At 38.1% G+C, this 17901-nt stretch overlaps 1 protein-coding gene across 3 annotated transcripts in view; it reads left to right on the top strand.

The window, feature by feature from the left end:
• Positions 1-6885, top strand: part of LOC127051867 (neuroendocrine protein 7B2) — a 76857-nt gene extending 69972 nt beyond the window's left edge. For all 3 annotated transcript variants that reach the window (XM_050954806.1, XM_050954804.1, XM_050954805.1), the window contains 2 exons: positions 2095-2148; positions 4724-6885. In XM_050954806.1, coding sequence (XP_050810763.1) covers positions 2095-2148; positions 4724-4819 — 150 coding nt within the window. In that variant the 3' untranslated portion in view covers positions 4820-6885. The remainder of the gene's footprint in view (positions 1-2094; positions 2149-4723) is intronic.
• The last annotated feature ends 11016 nt before the right edge of the window (positions 6886-17901 follow it).

The following is a 17901-nucleotide window of genomic DNA, read 5'->3' as shown; positions in this document are numbered from 1 at the left end:
GCAGCAATAATGATTATTAGGAAGGGTTACATCAAGGGTTGTTGACCCTTTTTAATGTTGGACAGTAACAACAGATTATTCAGTTCAATTTGGTATATTTTTATTTGGTACTGTACGTAAAACTTCAGATATGAAGACTATGTGACCTGGAGATTCTGAATTGAATGATAAAAAGTATTCCTCAAGGTAGTAAATGTACTGCATTGCTTTTGCATATTTCCTTTTAAGTAAGTTCTGCTAAATGGTCATGTAAATCCAAAGCATGGAGGTGGGCAAGCTCATTTGCTTGAAATTATCACCAATAAGATCTAAGGAGAGATTCCACCCCCCATGCACCCATCTATGGCATTAGCCAGGTTGGTTACAAACATCATAATTTGAGTACTTAGGCCCCAGTTCAGACCCTAATGCCCAGATTAAATAACTGGGCTGGATGTTAGGGAAATGCACAGGGAGAAGGGGAAGGAAATCATCCACCCACCAGGCTGTATGAGCTGTATGCTGTTCTGAGGCCCAAACACATATGCCCCTTCACAGGCACATATTTTCAGATTTCCTGTTACTATATGAACCCAATTTTAGATCATGATCCATAACCCTATCTGCTCTGTGCTACACATTATACTTAAATGGAAGTTATGGTCTTAAATCATTTCCAAACAGACTAAACAAAATATGATCTTGTTGAGCAGGAACAGTTCAATCGTGAGGAATTTTCCTGCCTGATACGAGTGTTAGCTTTAGTAGCCATGCACTTTTTTCTATGACAGAAACTCCACACCCCCAATGAAAAGTATAAGGTCAAACAGTGTATGAAGATAAACTGCAAATGGTGTGCTGGTTCCTACAGGGAATAATTCACACATCTGCCTTTTTTAAAATGTTAAATTGACGTTTTCCCCAAGTGAGTTTGCATAAATGATTGAAGCCAAGAATGTCTCTCTTTGGCCAATTTCCTCTCTGTTCCTTTGCCTTTCTGGCACACCCCAGATGAAATAGTTGAGGTTGGGCAAGAGATATGCCTTGTGAATTTGGGTTTAATGAACATGAAATGTACAAAACAGGCAGTTTTAGCAGATGTCATTGTAGCTCTCTAAAATGTTTGTTTTTTTCATATCAAGGCTGCACGAGGGTAGAAATGTTTTGTGAATTTGTCTCTCATCTTCTCTTTATATGATGAATGTTAGGTCAGTTGTTTATAGCAGAATTAATGGCATTGTTTATATAGTGTTTGCCTTTAAAAATGTAATTCTTCTCTCACTGCATTTTCAGGTTGCTTCTTTTTTTTTCTTTTTTCTAAAGTATAATCAGAATTGAAACAAAATCTGTTGAGCATGTGTCTGATATTCCAGACCTTATTTGAGTTCACTACATGTATGAAATATAGCAATATGTGGAAACACTTATACAAACTGTGGTCACAAAGTCATATTTTTTTCCTCATCATAACTTTCCTTTCTGCCAAGACATTTTTTGGCAGATTTTAAAAGGTTCACTCTATTAAAAATGTTATAGACCAAATGGTTTTTAGAAACTTTATTGGGGGCACTATTTAAACAAAGGAAGGATTGGGCACTGAAAGAATTTTAGCAGAACTTCTTTGCATAGAGAATAGTAAATATGTGGAATAAAATACTCACAGAAACAGTACGAGTGACTAAGATAATGATATTTTTAATGGAATTTGGAAAGCATATATAAAGAAAAACTTGAACAGGCACAATTATCATTTCCAAAAAAAAAAGGAAGAGAGCTACAACAGACTGGTATCCCTTGGATTTTTTAATTAATAATTATTTCCTTGCTCACTGAGGCCCTGTACACACACACACAAAAAAAATTACAGTTCAGTATAACATCTCAGACTATCTAATATGCTTATGTTTAATTGTTGATGACACTGACTATCCCTGAAGAATAGCAAAATGTAGTATTAATAGCTGCAGTAATCCAAATGTTTCCTTGTGGTTTATCTTTCCAATAACATGACATTCTAATCTAAACTAGTTTCTGAAATGTTCATATTTAAATAATATAGTCTTGCTTTAAAAGAAGAGTTAACCAAATTTGATCCATATTTATATTTTTTTGTAGAATAAGAATTTTCTCTTTGAGAAGATAAAGGGTGGACCAAAAAGAAGAAAAAGGGTAATTGTCGGAACGCAACTTGTTTCATTTTAATATCTTGTTTCTGTGTAGAGATGATAAAGATTAAAAAGGTAAAATCCTATTGCTGAAATGAAGAATTGGACTAATACATCTGTATTATTACTTAGAATACTACTTCAAGTCAGGACATTGCTGAGATAAACTACAGTGCCTGCTTCCATAAAAGTCCACTAAACCTAAATTTTATTATTCTATCACAGCCAGCTGCATTGCATTCAGAAGATGTATTCAGGTGAAAAGCTTTCACGTAAAATCTAAGAATTATATTAACTGGCTTTTTAAATAGGTTTTATTTTGCATAGGAAAAGATTTTGAATAACATGGATAATTTCTCCTTCAAACTGACAGATATGTGTAAAATCCACTACCAATGCTAGATCCCTATAGAAAAGAATTCTGCCCTCAGATGCCTGTGTCAACATGCTGTAAGGGTGTAAAGCAAGGCAGATTTTGTCCTTATAATTGATGTAGTTCCATTAGTTTCAGAGAAGTTACTACTGATTTACCCCAGGTGTAAGAGGAGAATTAGGACCATTATTGTGCATCCAGCTGTGTCACAAACACAACGGAATGGGTTCTTCTCCTGATGACTTAACACAGAGTCCAGAGATCATGCAGAATTTTTGCATCCTCCATCTCTCTAACCCCTAACTTCTCTCACTGCTCCTGTCCCTTCCTCTGTCTCAGAAAAGGTATTTATCATTCAACTTTGTTGCTGCTGCATTTGTCTGTAAGAAGAAAATGGGACTTTGAAATTTAAAGTGCATTTTCACACTGAAAAGTGACCTTGTTGAATATGGCATCAGGGGTTCCATATTTATTAGAAAATGAGTAGTTTTTATTTGGAATAATTGAAGCACAAGTAAAAAATTGTTTTTCTAACTTCCTACCCTGCAATCTGAACCAGGAAGCCGGAAGTCAAGTTGAGTTCTTTCTGATTCACACATCACCAACAATAAACATTCCACAATCAGAATTAGTTATCAATTCTGATGATTACTACATGACCCAGAAGAATATCCACCTCCCTCTCCTAGACTTATGTTGGTTTTGCAGTGCTAACAGGGAGAAAAAGCATCAATGCATTGTAAGTCAGTAAAGTAAGCAGATGTGCCTCTGGGAGCAGATACGTAGCGTAGTTTTACATAGTAGAACTGCACTTTAAGATAAGATTAGTGAAATGTGCACATCAAAAAGAAAGAAAGATGTTCTCTGTTTGCATGCTGCATGAGTTAACAGGGAATGTAATGCTTATCATCCTCATATGAGAGGAAGGGTGGCTCAGTGACTAGGGCACTAGCCTGGAATTTGGCAGACAAGGATTCAGTTTTCTACTCTGCTACAGCCTTCCTGTGTGACCCTGAGCAAGTCACTTAGTCTTTCTATGCCACAATTTCCCATCTATAAAATGGGAATAATCGTTCCAGCACCCTGTCAGTCCCCCTTTTCCACTGAAGAGAAGAGAATCGAGACATTAGCATTTTATTTAGATTACACTAAAGTTTCTAGTCAATCCTCTAATTTATTTCTCCACTTTGAAGGACTGCACAATAGGTACAAGACCTTAATTCTTTTCAGTGGAATAAATTATTTTTGCATTAAAGCTTATTTAGGGGAAAAATTGATTTATAAATATTAAAATCTTTCCCTGGGAGCTATTTGTTTTTCATGCACTGAGAAGAAAAATTAGCAACCAGAGAATGAGTTTTAATATTTGCAAGTCAATCAATTATTTCTAAATAAGCCTTGTGTCAACATTCTCCTCAAAGATTTGTAAAGCTGCTTGATGGAACTATATTATATCCTACTTTTACTAAACATTACAAATTAAGACCCTAATCACATAAACACTGTGCATGTGAGTAATCCGTTGAGTTTATTTGATTTATTTTCCTGTTCGGATAAAACACATATAGTATATTACTGGTCTGGTCTGGTCTGGTAGAAGCTTAGGGTTCTTATTTTCCATATAGTGGAACTAGTCCAGGGGTAGGCAACCTATGGCATGTGTGCCGAAGGCGGCACGCAAGCTGATTTTCAGTGGCACTCACACTGTCCGGGTCCTGGCCACCGGTCCGGGGGCTCTGCATTTTAATTTAATTTTAAATGAAGCTTCTTAAATGTTTTAAAAACCTTTTTAAGTTACATACAACAATAGTTTAGTTATATATTATAGACTTCTAGAAAGAGACCTTCTAAAAACATTGAAATGTATTACTGGCACACAAAACCTTCAGTTGGAGTGACTAAATGAAGACTCGGCACACCACTTCTGAAAGGTTGCCGACCCTTGAACTAGGCTATGCTGGACTGGAATCACTAGAGCAGTGACAAATACACTAGAGTAATCATATGGAGGGCGCAAACATTCCAAGAGTAATGATATTGGCATGCCTGCTTGACTGATAGATCATTGGGAAGGCAACCTATCAGTTTACATTTGACACTCAGATCAGTAAAAATTGTTTTATATGTCCATTATTGCTAGTTACCCTAGGATATATTTTCTCATTCCTAATCAGTATCTTTTTAATTAAAACAATTTTCTTTTCAGAGTGTGAACCCATATCTGCAAGGACAGAGACTGGATAACGTTGTGGCAAAGAAGTCTGTTCCTCATTTTTCAGATGAAGACAAGGGCGCTGAATAAGCACAATAAAAATGAATGATGAAAACTCATGCCACCCTCCCGTAGATCATAATATTGCTTACATATAATCAGCTATTAAAATCCTTGCAATGGCAGCATGTTTATTATTTATATAATTATGGATGAAAAACAGATGTATTTATAACATTGTTCTCCTGGATAATGAAAATATGATTCTGCTTTCTGTTAAATTATGGCAATAGGACCTTTTAGTTGTTTTTGTTTTCATCATGGAGCGAGTTTTAAAAATATTAGTCATTTTAGTAACTAACATGAGTTAAATAGCATTAAACAGCAGCTTGTAAAACAGAAGATATAAAAAATTATCCAGTTTAATTCCAGTGTTTATTCTTATATTTTCCCGTGTTTGACACATGAAAATTATAGTTTTATTTTTTGTTCACAGATACTGTGATTTAACAAACTGAAGTAATGATAAATGTTGTTTTATCCAGATACTTTCAGCTTTTGGTCTATTTTAATAAATATTCAAGCAATCTACAGTGTTTACAGAGTGACATTTTCCACAGTATTTGGAGGATAATCTGCCTTAGCTATTGCTGTGCTAACTAGAAAACTGTGGTTTGAATCTACATACTGAAGTATTTTTCCTGATCAGTTTTTATCATTTCACTATCTCATCCTTCCCAGATACTCACACTCTCACCTTGGCTACCTGCTGGTACTTCTCTAGTTTGCAGACTATGAAATCCAATTTTTTTTCTAAGTGGCTACTGCATTTGCATATTTTAAAAGCAGCCCAATTCATACTCCTGTGGAATGCTATGACTGAGGAAAATAACATTTGTGTCTGATAACAAAGATTTCAAGTCAGATGTAGCTTATTTGTAAGTGGGAGGCTCTCCATTGTTTTTGGACATAAGGTGTCCTGTCAATCTAAATTCCAGGTCATGGGCCCCCTCTAATAAAACAGGGATGATCTTATAAAAATCAGGACAGGTACCAACCCTACCTGGCCCCAACCCAGCACTTTAAATATTCAGTATGACCCTTAGCCTCACCACAATACAGTCAATACAACTCATCATCAGTCAGCTGATTGGCAGTCAACACATGCACCTCTAAATATCCAAACTGGGCTATAGTGCAGATGAGATTCCCAGCTGTAGGCTAATCAATAGACCTCATCCTGGGCCTTCAACTGTACCAATAGTCTGGTGATGGTAAGCCCCATATCAGGCTACGTAAATTACTTGCTTTGCTGCAAGAGAAAAAAGGTGAAAAGGGATCAGCATCTATTTCATGGGCATTTAATACTCCTGTGGAAGAAGCCAGGTGAAAACCTGTAGTCCCTGCTTAGCAGCCTAACTGTTGGTGCTCCACCACTGGTCTTTAAGTTGCAACTGGTTAGCTCACCTCAGACACCCTTGTCATGCTGGTGGACTGGAGGAGGGTGCTGTTTCCTTCCTAAACCAACAAATTGATATCCACCTTACAGTCAGATGAGCTGTGATGGGGCCACCAGATCCAATTTTGTTACTTCTAGAAGCTATCTGGCATTGCTTTCCAACCCAACAGGCCACATTACTCACTTGATATGTATTTTTCCTACATATCAAATGCCCTAGATTTTATAGCAAATGGGCTCACCTTATATTTATAAACCTCAACCTGTGAGACAAGATACACACACCCCACTCAAAACAAACAAACAAAACAAAATAGAACAAAAAAGCTCAACAACTTAGATTAAACAAAATGAACTAGGTACAAGACTGACAAGACTGATAGGAGCTGAAATTCTACTTGAGTTTATATGCAGGTTCACCAGATTTCCAAAAACTGGACTGAAGTGAATTTTGAGTTTCCTATTGTAGCAATTAAAGCTGAACAAATAATTAATAATATATTATTTATTCACTGATTTCTTGCCTCTCTCAAACTTTGCAAGCAGATTGCAAAACTCTAGAATTCACTCTACCGTCTGAATTCATCGTGCGTTGCTTCCCAGTCTTTCCTTTCTTACAAAGATTGTATGAACAGAATCTTTGAGTTGAAGGGAGTATGTTGTAGGGTGAGATTTGTAATTGGATAGGGCAAGAAGCTGAACACTTGGCAAGATGCTGAGCAACCTCAACTCCCAAAAACTTCATCAGTCATTGACTGTACGCAGGATTTCACAGGGTCAGATCCATACTTCCTACTTACCAAGTTTACTCAACCCTTTAACCTGTTTTCCTGCTTATTTTCCATTCAGACCAGTAGTACAAAGAAATGATTCATTATCATAGGTTGGCTCTAAAATAGAAACCAAGGGCTATATGTCATAGCATCAGTTTCAGAGCAGAACTTTCCATTGATTTCATTGGCCCAAAATATATCCCTAAACTTCTAGCTTTGTGCTGCCTGCTGTGGCCAGACAGAATTGTAGCAAGACAAGGTAGATGAGGTAATATCTTTTATTGGACCAACATCTGTTGGTGAAAGAGGCAAGCTTTCAAGCTCCAGAAACCTGGAGAAGAGCTCTGTGTAGCTCAAAAGCTTGTCTCTCTCACCAACAGACATTGGTCCAATAGAAGATACTACTTCACCTGTGTTGTGTCTCAAGTAGCCGGGGACCAACATGGCTACAACAACACTGACAGACAGAATTTGAGTTAGTTGAGGCCTTTCCACACTGTTAGGTCACATAGAGCTGGAAGAGTGTTTCTTCAGATACCTCCCTACCCCATGCCTTCTACACTGTTAGGAAAATGGTTCTACAGGGTCTCCAGGTTTACCATATAAAGAAAGCCCATTTAATTAAAGACAACCACTAAAGTGACTCATTTTTTCAATCTTTTAATCCCTTTCATATGCCATTCCATGTTATTTGTACTTTGTAAATGCATAGCATATAAAGGGAAGAGTGGGATGTGTGGTTTGCTTAATACCATCAAAAAAAACTAATGTCTGGTTCCTTTAAGAGCAGCAGGCCTCAGTCTCTTTATCCACACTACATGGTGATGTGATAATTAGGCACCATGCACCAACTAGATTACTTCTGAGGTACCGTCTGATAACTGTTTACAACTTCAACAAGGCTTGAGAAGCTGAACCTCCCTCAGTCATAGATCTGTATGGAGATGGGAAAACAAGTTCTAGAGTGTTTGGAGGGTTGGTTGTTTGTTTTTGGTTTTTTTTAAACTTTTTTAAACTTCATGTTACCACAAATTCCTTAAAGGAAATACCTGCTAAATGAACTCAAATTTATGGCAATTTGCTGAGTCCATTAAGCCCCTTTGACTGTATATGAAATTAGGACACCCCCAAAACACTATTGAGAAACTTTAACCTGTGGCTTTTGTATTCTTGATAACAGGATTAACAATTCTATCTTCAGCTCTGTGTATGGTCTGCCTTTCTGAAATGGGATAGACAGGTCCTTTCACAATCAAAAGAGACCAAAGATCCAAAAAGAATTGTAGTTTTACATAAAGACTCCTCAATATCTTCCTCAGACATGCCATATTTCCGCTCTTATGGAGTCAATCAGGAAATATGTCAAATACCTTTTTTTTCAGTTAATTGTGCACATTGCTCAAATACAGTAATATAGTTATATGGCACATCAGTCAACAGTAGTTGAATTTTGGTTTGGTTTTGGGAAGTGGAGTTTCTGAAAAATTTGAATTCAAACATTTATGATACTTTAGAACTCAAGAACCACTTTATGTTGCTACAGTTGTTTTATACTTCAACTCTTTAGAATTAAAAACTTTACATTGTTAGGTATTTTACAAATGTCAAGGGGCATAATTAACTCTAAAGTGTTTTAAGATACAATTTGTATGCAAGAAGCTGTACAAAATAAAGTATATTGCATTGCAATGAAAGTTTTGTCTGGTAAAAATATCTAAGAACTTCCTATAACATTTGAAGTGTTAAGTAAATGAAAGGATATAATTATGCCACAGTATCCTGTGTGTGTTTATGTGTAAAATGCGGTATTTTTGTCATTTTAAGATATATGATAATTGTTTAATCAAATCAATTGTAAAGAATATAAAGATGCTAATCTGCAAAGCAATCTAAATAGTATGAGAACGGATAATGAGTTAACTGATATAATTTATTTTTATTGGCACATTTGTGTTTATCTAAACAAAGTCCCTTTTGACAACCTTATTCAGTGCCTGATAAGGGATCTTTAAACAAACTGTGCAGTAGCTCCAGCTAGTGCAAGATGAGATCTAGTAGGGTTTTAGTGAGAACATTTTTCTGAAACTAATGTTTTGTTGCAGCATTTTACAGAGACCTATATTACTTCCTACAACCCTACCTTTTGCCAAGAAGCTTTTCAGTTGTGTGAATCATGGGAGAATGGCAAGGAATAGGACAGGGAAGACTGATGACAGCTGGGTTGTTAGGGCACTGATGTTGAAGACCCAGGTTCAAATCCCTGCTCAGCAGGATTTGAAGTGATCTGGGATGCAAAACTCTGAATCAACCAGAGTAGAACTATGAAGCTGGGTCTCCCACGTACCAAATCAATACTCTGGCCACCCAGACCATTTTCACAAAACACATTTGAAAAATTTTCTTCACTGTGGACCAAAACCAAATTTGAAAGTTGCTGTGGACTGGAATTGTTCTCTGGTCAGCTCTAGTTGTAAGATGGTGGGTACAATTCCGATCTCATTTACAGCGGTGTAAAAGTGGTGTAATCCATTGCCTTCAATGGCATTACTCCTGATTTACACTGTTGTAAGAGACCAGAGATCAGGTCTTTGGATTTTTTGGATGAATGGGACAAAGAGTTTAGACTGCTGTAAAGTTCTCAGGTGCGGGTATATTTACAATGTGCTGTGTGGAAAGAGACAGAGAAGGTGGGTAGATACAGAGGACACAGCCACTAAAACCAAACATCAATCCATGTCAGATATCAATCTATGTCTACTACTGTTCTGTTAGCTGATGCACCACAACCAGGCTTTAAATTCCCTCTGGATCTATTCCCTCTTTTGTGCAGGATGACACTGGATGCCAGTGAAGCAAAGGATAATATTTTCAGTCATGCAGGACCTCACCTCTGTGTCTCAGGTCAGTAGGGTCTGGTACTGCCTCTCTCTGAAATTAGACACACATCCTGATCTATACAAATTAAAAGGGAAGGAAAACCCTTTAAGAGGAACTGAAATGCTTTGAAATTAAAAAACAAAAACAATCCTGCACAAGTGCCCAAGTCCCAGTGCATGTTGTGTGTGTACATTAAAAATTGCCAAATACAGTTTTAAACAAAATAACTGGAAATTTGTTCCTCCTTTACTTACCTAGCAAGAACTGTGTTCAGGTTGCCATGCTTCCCATAGGAGGGCCAACCACATCGCACACCCCTACTGCAAATTATGGGAAGCAGTCTTACAGTTTGCTGTTACTAAGTATTTATTTATCATTTTTAAATCTAAGGGGTGTTGCATTAATGATTTAGGATCTCAGGCTTTTTTTTTTTTAATTAAAGCACCACTGTTCACCTTTAAAAGTAAACATAACAGTAGTTAGGCACTGAAACAAGTTGTTCTTTGGTGACAGGGATAACACAAGTTAGATAAGCACTTGTCAGGGATGGTCAAGTATAATTTGTCCTGCCTCAGTGCAAGGGGCTGGACTAGATGACTTCTTGCAGTTTCATCCAGCCCTATGATTCTCTGACAGAGAAAACCCCTTGAATTCAAAAGGGCAAATCTTTAGCTGGTATAAGTTTGGTTGTAGCTCCATTGAAATCAATGAAAATAGCAGCAACTTGATTCAGCTGAGGATCTGCCCCAGAAAGGGAGAAAGGCCCTTAGGAAAAGTTTCTATTTTACTCAGTAGGAATCAATGGCTACTCCCTCTCCCTTCCCAATTCTTCTTTCCTTCCCTCCTCCCATTTAGGCATGCACAAGCCTGTAGTCCTCTAAATCCTGGTTGAACAAATGAATCCCCCCATGATCAAAGATGGAATCCAGCCCAGGCTGCTGCTGACAAGCTTCCCTGACATACTAACCCATCGACAGTTAACTATTTAAAGGCAAACTTTAAAATGAAAATACTTTGCAATAGAAGAGGGGGTGTGGAGTTGTTACAGTCAAGACCCCCATCCTCTATACACCCAGGGATATGCTGGCTAAATGGGTTTACAGCCCAAACACATGCATTCCAAACAGATTTGTTTCTCTGTGGGACAATGAAAGAGTTAAGTAACTCATTCCCCAGATATGTACAGTACCAGATCTCCCACATTCATGCTTTCTGCCATTAGTTAAAGAATGGGGTTGAACTCCAGTGTATCATCTTAATTTACCATGAGGAGGAAGTATGTAGTATCTGATCATGTTTGCTTTATTTATGATGCTAACTGCTTTCCAATGGCTGTGATTCTTGACAATAGGAATATCTGCTAGCCATGTGTTGAACACATGGCAGCATTACAAATCTTAAATGATTGTGAATGCCATGGCAGCAGCATTAGCAACTGAAGCTGAAAGAGTTTAGAAAACTTGTCTGGCTATTTTCTTGGGTGGAGACGGGGGTGGGGGGGTGGGAGGAGGGGCAGAGGAGAAAGGGAGGGGTTTAGGGGTTGGAAATATAAGGATTTGGGCTGAAAGATTAGGGAGATCGGAATCATCTTTTGCCTATTACGAAGATTCTAATTATTCTCAATTAACTCATAGAATCAAACTCTTATTCCAATACATGGGTATGACATGGGTGTCTTCTATATTTAATTGCAATATTTCCTCATCTGACTTTCTTCTCCAAGAAAAACAAGGGTGGGAGTCAGTGGCACAATTTCATTGTAACATGACTAAGGCAAAGGAGAATGCACAAAGAAGAACAAGTAATGAGCTGTTTGCTAATGGCTTCCCAGAGCCTCTCTCCTTCCCTGACTGTTGTCACTCATTTACAGACCACTGAATCTTGAGTTTAAATGTATAAATCTTATCTACTTTTAACATCTACTTATAGATTTTTGTCCTGAACTGAATGGACAAATGACAGTTGTTTGCAGTGTTGTTGTGGCCATGTTGGTCCCGGATGTGAGCCAGCCAAGGTGTATTAGGTAATATATTTTATGGGCCCAACGTCTGTTGGTGAAAGAGACAAGATTTTGAGCTTATTGGAGGAAGAGTTCCAGTACTGTGAGTGGGACTACACCATGTAGTAGGGACTGTGCCTGGTTGTAGGATCAAACTTGCCTAAGAAATACCCCAGAATCCACTTCCCATGTCAGTTATCCCTTTGCAGGAGAGGGCCAAGACATTACCCTGATTAGATACATTGAGGTAAAAACTACCGTGTCTTGTCTCCACTAGGCTTTAATGTCAAGATAGCTATCTGGATAGTAAAACATACCTTTTTTGCAATGAAGGCATAGCCAAAGAAGGCACAGCTCTCATGCCAAAAGACCTTACCATATGAAAGGGATGAATTCCCCCTAAATACAGGAAAATATGCCACCCACCTCCTTTCAGTTAGATAGTGCGGGCAGAAAGTAGCTCTGATTTTTTTTAATGTCTGATAGATTTCACCTCGGCTGACTCCAAAGGATTCTTTCTTTCAACTTTGCTGTAATATTTTTTTTAAATGGGGAAAGCTTTTTGGTTTGGTTTTGTTTTTTTCTAGACATTCATATGTTTGTTTTGAAACCTTGTAAAGTAATAATACCTTCTGCACAAGAGTTCCTAGTGCTATCTGGTTCCAAACCAAAAAGCCCCTCTGCAGTTTGATCTGAAGTGTGATTGAGTTGGTCACTAGCAGGCTGACTTCTTCATTTACGTCTTTTGGGCACTAAGGCATCCCTGGGGAAAACTATTTACACTCTTTGACTTTTAAAAAGTGCATCCAAAAGCCCAAAATGTTTGATAACTGATTCACTGCAAACACCTACGTAAAGGTTCCTAAACTCTTTACAGAAGCTCTCTTAGCATCAAGTGGATTTACACTTTTGCAGGTATTTTTAATGTCACATAATTTGTATAATTTCATTTTACTAGACTGAAGATGAAAGCAGCTGAAAGGGAATGAACAGGCAGCGTGGTTGTTTGTGGGGAGTGAAATGACAGCTCTTTCATTACTTTAAGCAGCTCCGTAAAAGGGCCTACATTTGGGGAATAAAGCCTGAGTACTGGGAACTGCTAATTATGATTCAAAACACTGGAATAAGGGAAAAGATCAAGTAGTAAACTTCCCATCACCCTTAGCTAAACTGGGACTAAAAGGGCAATTTTTGACAGGGAAACAGAAGAAGTAAACCAGAACAGTTGGAAATACAAAGACAAAAGAGTTGGCCCCAGACTCGTCTGTGCAGTTTCCCAGAAATGAAAATGTTGTTGGCAATTTTTTAAAGGAGAGATTTTTGGTAACAATACAGATAAAAGATAGAGATTTTGTAATTTTTTAAATTATTTTTTTCTTTTAACTCTGTAAGGACTTAGAATCCTTGTTCTAAATCTTAACATGCACAGAGAAGCCAATGTGTCTTTTCACAGGGGAAAAGAAGAGTATATCAAGTAAATGTGGGGTTTTCCAGTAAGGTTCCCCAAACTAAGGCCTAGATCCCACAATGACTTATGCATCTGCTAAACTTTCTCTATTCTAAGTAGTCTCACTGAATGTAAAATTAAGCACCTGCATAACTCTTTGCAGGATGGGGACTTAGACTCCCTGCCCCAGTTCAAGCATCTAAGCACATGCTTAAAGCCACCCCTATTCAGCAAAGCAGTTAAGCAAGTGCTTAACTTTAAGCACATTCTTAAATCTCCTTAAAGTCAAGGGAGACTGATGAATGAGAGCCCTGTCTGTAAGGATGCTCAGAGAAAAAGATCATTTGGTTACAGCATTTATTTCCCTGTTCCAGGCTTTGCTGATAACAATTCTAATGGCAGAGACTATGCTTTTGCTTCAGAATGATGCATTTTGATGAAGGAGAATTACAAAATTTTAAAGCTCTTATTTCACACTGCTGTTCCCCATTACTGGCTTCCATGTGAGGATTTCAAAGTCTTTATAAAACATCCATGTACTATGGCTCATAAGTAAGTAAACATTCAAAGATAACATTTTCAAAAGTGGGTACATAACTTAGGGGCCTCATTTCCAAGTAACTTAAGGGCTTCTGAAAATTATATGCATTATCACTATTTTATAGCGATGGAAACTGAGGCACAAGAAGGTTAAAAGTGACCTGTAAGTGAAAAAGAAAAAATTTGTCTCTTGGTTTTGCTTCTTGATTATGTATAAAGTGAGCCTATAGAAAATGAGAGGGTAGGTGTTCTGCTCTTTTTTACCTTAACAGAAATGTCATTTTATTTTGCTGTTGGTCTCCCTGAAACACCCAGGAAAGTGGACTGGGAGCTTTCATAGCCATTAATTTATTTTTTTTCCTATAATTTATTAACCATTTGAATTACATAGGCATTTAAAACTTTTCAATTTTGTTTTGTTTTTAAAGTCTACATTAAAATAATTTACCTGCTTAGAGAAGTGTTTCAGTTTCTCGGTGCATGTGGCATTATTATCTAACTAGTTCTCAATTCTTGCACAGAGATTTCAGGAAACCAGAATGGACAAAACTTGACTTTCCGATTTTGATTTTTTTTTAAAGATGTGGAGAGACTTAAAAATGTTCAGACTTCAGACCTCTTCACATAAATAAAGAAGCAAAAAATGCAGAAACCCAATTTTATTTTTTCCTTTTCAGATCACTTTTAAAGTAAATTACACTAGGTTAAAGGTACTTAGGCACCTAACTCCCATTGTTTTCAGTGGGAGTTAGGCACCTAAATACTTCTGAGGATTTGACCAAAGTGGCAAAGCCAGGACTAAAATGCAGGATTTCTTGACTTTCAATTACTTGCTTTAACCACTATACCAACTATACTGTGAGTATTTAAAAAACAAATCACCTTGTTTATTTTTTGGTTGGCTGAGAAAATGCAGTATCCTGAATTATATATGTTTAAGAAACAGCAAAGAGCTTTTTATAGCAACACAGAGAGGAAAACCAATGCACTAGATCATTGCTAGAAATGTATATGTGATATTTAAAAATACATTAATAGTGTACATGATTGTATTATGTTGGACAGAATGTTGCTGCCACATTGTGGGATGCAGCAGCGAGTGGGAAGGGAATCTTTCACTTCTGTAACATAACTGGAAGTAGTATTTCACAGCTGTCATGTCACAATATGAAATATGTAAGCAAAGAACGCATGACAAGCTACTCAGAGGCCTCATTTCATAATACCCAGTTATAACTTTATAAGCTAAAGGCTTCTTGTATGTATGTGAACCCAGATTCATTGTACCCCAATTACCTGAATCACCTCTTGTGTCACAGTTCCATAACTATTCAAAAGCAAAGCATCTGAACAAATATATCATCACGGCAGCAAATCTTCAATAATCAGGAACTTAGCACAGAAAAAAGAAAAACACGTGCAAAAGGTAGAGGATTTTTTATGGGGATTTTATAGCTCTCATTTTCTTGTTAATGTCTTCTGGAGCCACCAATCATGCAAAATGCATCACAAGAACTGTGAACAGAATAATAAAAATGTGAGTCTGACAAAGCATATTTCCCCATTTGGCATGCAAGAATATAGTTGTCTGGCACTTAAAGTTTAGCCCATTGGCACATACAGATAGCCTGTATCTACACATCTAATACAATACACAAGATAATCTAAATCTTTCTAGACATTATACCACAAGACCACAGTTTTCAAAATGGGTGCCTAAATGCAAGCTCTTAAATCCAGCTATAGGCATTCAATTATGACCCTCATCCTACTCCCATTCACCTCAATAGTGCAAGATCAAGCCCTAAGTGATCTGAGTTTCGAAAGGGCTGAGAACCCAAGAGCTACCATTAACTTCTGGGGGAAGTTAGGATTCTTGACTCTGCTGAAATCAGACCTCTTCAAGTGCCTAAAAATGGAGTTAGGAGCCTAACTACTGGCATCCAGTTTTGAAAATCTTGGCCAAAATGCTTTTTACCTCCACAGACCAAAATGAAAGTTTTTGGAAAAGCAAATAATTTTTTGAATGACCTTTAACTTATTTTCCTCTCCTGAACATTGGGGAAGATGTCATTCCCCCTTATCTCCCCCTCTCCCCGCCCCCCTTGTACTTTATGTGATATTAGTGCACTTACTAAATGTAAAAATAGACAAACAAATGCATGGATATTATTGTTGCAATGCCAAAGCAACACATATTTACTGTGTTTTTTGTATAATCACAGCACTGTTTAATCACATTAAACTGTATAATGAAACAATAACGAATGAGCAAAGAGCTGTTAAATTTTTACATTTAATATACAAGGGAAGGCAGTGAAAAAAATTAGGTCATAGCGAGAGATTTAAGCCCAATGTGTAGGCAAAGGCCCGAGAACCAAGAAACCTGAGTTCTGCTCCTAGCTCTGACACCAACTAGCTCTATGACTTTGTACAAGTCATTTAACACCTCTGTGCCTCACATTCATCATCTGTAAAATAAGGCTAATGAGACTTGCCTTCTTTTCTAAAGCGCATTGAGATTTGCGCATCTATAGCATGATGTAAGTACTAGGATGATGCCCCCCTAGACATTGTTCTGCAATTGGCAGAGTGGAGAGAGAGAGTGTGTGTGTGTGTGTGTGTGTGTCTGTGTGTGTGTGTGCGCGCGCGCACAAGGCTACAGATTTCATTTTAGCCATTTTAGTGCCCAACATATCCTCTTTCACTCTGAAAGTCATCATAGATGAAGGAAAGTGTGAGAGTTTTAAGCATGGCTCTGCCCTAATCTCCCATTGAAATCAATGGTAAAACTCCCATAGGGAGCCAGTAGGGTCAGGATTTAACCCTCTGTCTTTGTTCACAATAAATATGCCTATTGCACAGCTGAAGACCCCATGGAAAAAAGCGTTACCAAAAAATGTAAGGATTCCCCCCACAATGCATGTTTTGTCAACAATGTTGAAATGTTATGGGCAGTGCTAACTGTTTGTATAGCACTTTACTAACTCATCATTTATAGAGTGGGTGAGAGGATGAATTAAAGTTTGTACAGCTTTTTTGCCAACATAACATGGGATATAATTACTCAAACAATTTCCATTTATTTGCTTAAAAGTAAAAATAATCTTACTAAACAAACTTCATCCCCGGTGTCAATCCAGCATGGTCAATGAGGTTACAGTGGGGAAGAATTTGGCCTGTCTTCCCACATGACAATGTTACATTTACACCACTCTAAAGTTTATTTTGTCTTAATCTGATGACCTTAGACAATAAACAAAGTGTTTAGTATTGTGGTGTGTTTGGACTTGTTTTGTTAAAGGACCACATATATTGAGTTCTATCCGGCAGTCAGGGCTGGTGCAAGGATGTTTCGCGCCCTAGGCGAAACTTCTACCTTGCACCCTCCCCCCTCCTCCGCCCTGAGGTGCCCCCCCTGTGGCAGCTCCCCACCCCCTACCTTCCTCCCTGAGGTACCCCCCCAACCCCAGCTCACCCCTGCTCTGCACACAAGCACAAGCACCATCAGCTTAGGCGCCGCAAGCCTGGGAGGTGGGAGAAATGAAGCAGCCACGGAGTGCTTGAAGAGAAGACGGGGCAGGAGTGAGCTGGGGCAGGGAGTTCCCATGTGTGCCACGTCCCCCGTTACTTGCTGCAGGAAGCCCTCCCCACACTCCCCTGCCCAGCTCCTTCTGCCTAAATGCCAGTGGCAACTGGAGTGGCTGAAGAGCCGGCCACTGAGGTCGCTGCCGAAGAAAATGGCGCCTCCCAAATCCTAGCACCCTAGGCAATCTCCTAGGTCGCCTAAATGGTTGCACCGGCCCTGCCTCCAGCCTTTATTAAGACAAAACTCTGGATGAAATTTTGGTCCCCTGGCAGTTGATGGTAAAAATTCCACAGGGACAAGTTTTTACTCCCTGAGTTCAGTGGGAATTTTGCCTGAGTTAGGAATATAGCATCGAGCCTTTGGTTTGAAACTAATTTTGTACTTGGCTGTGAGGAATTAGTTTCAAATGCAGAGTGAGCTCAGTCTTTGCTTTTCGGAGGCTTTGTATGAAGAACATGTCTCGGGCATGATCCTGCTGCTTTTCCTCA

The sequence above is a fragment of the Gopherus flavomarginatus genome, chromosome 5, assembly GCF_025201925.1.
Source record: "Gopherus flavomarginatus isolate rGopFla2 chromosome 5, rGopFla2.mat.asm, whole genome shotgun sequence".
Classification (NCBI taxonomy): Eukaryota; Metazoa; Chordata; order Testudines; family Testudinidae; genus Gopherus; species Gopherus flavomarginatus.
Note: the sequence above shows the minus strand (reverse complement) of the source record. Positions and strands in the feature narration are given on the sequence as shown.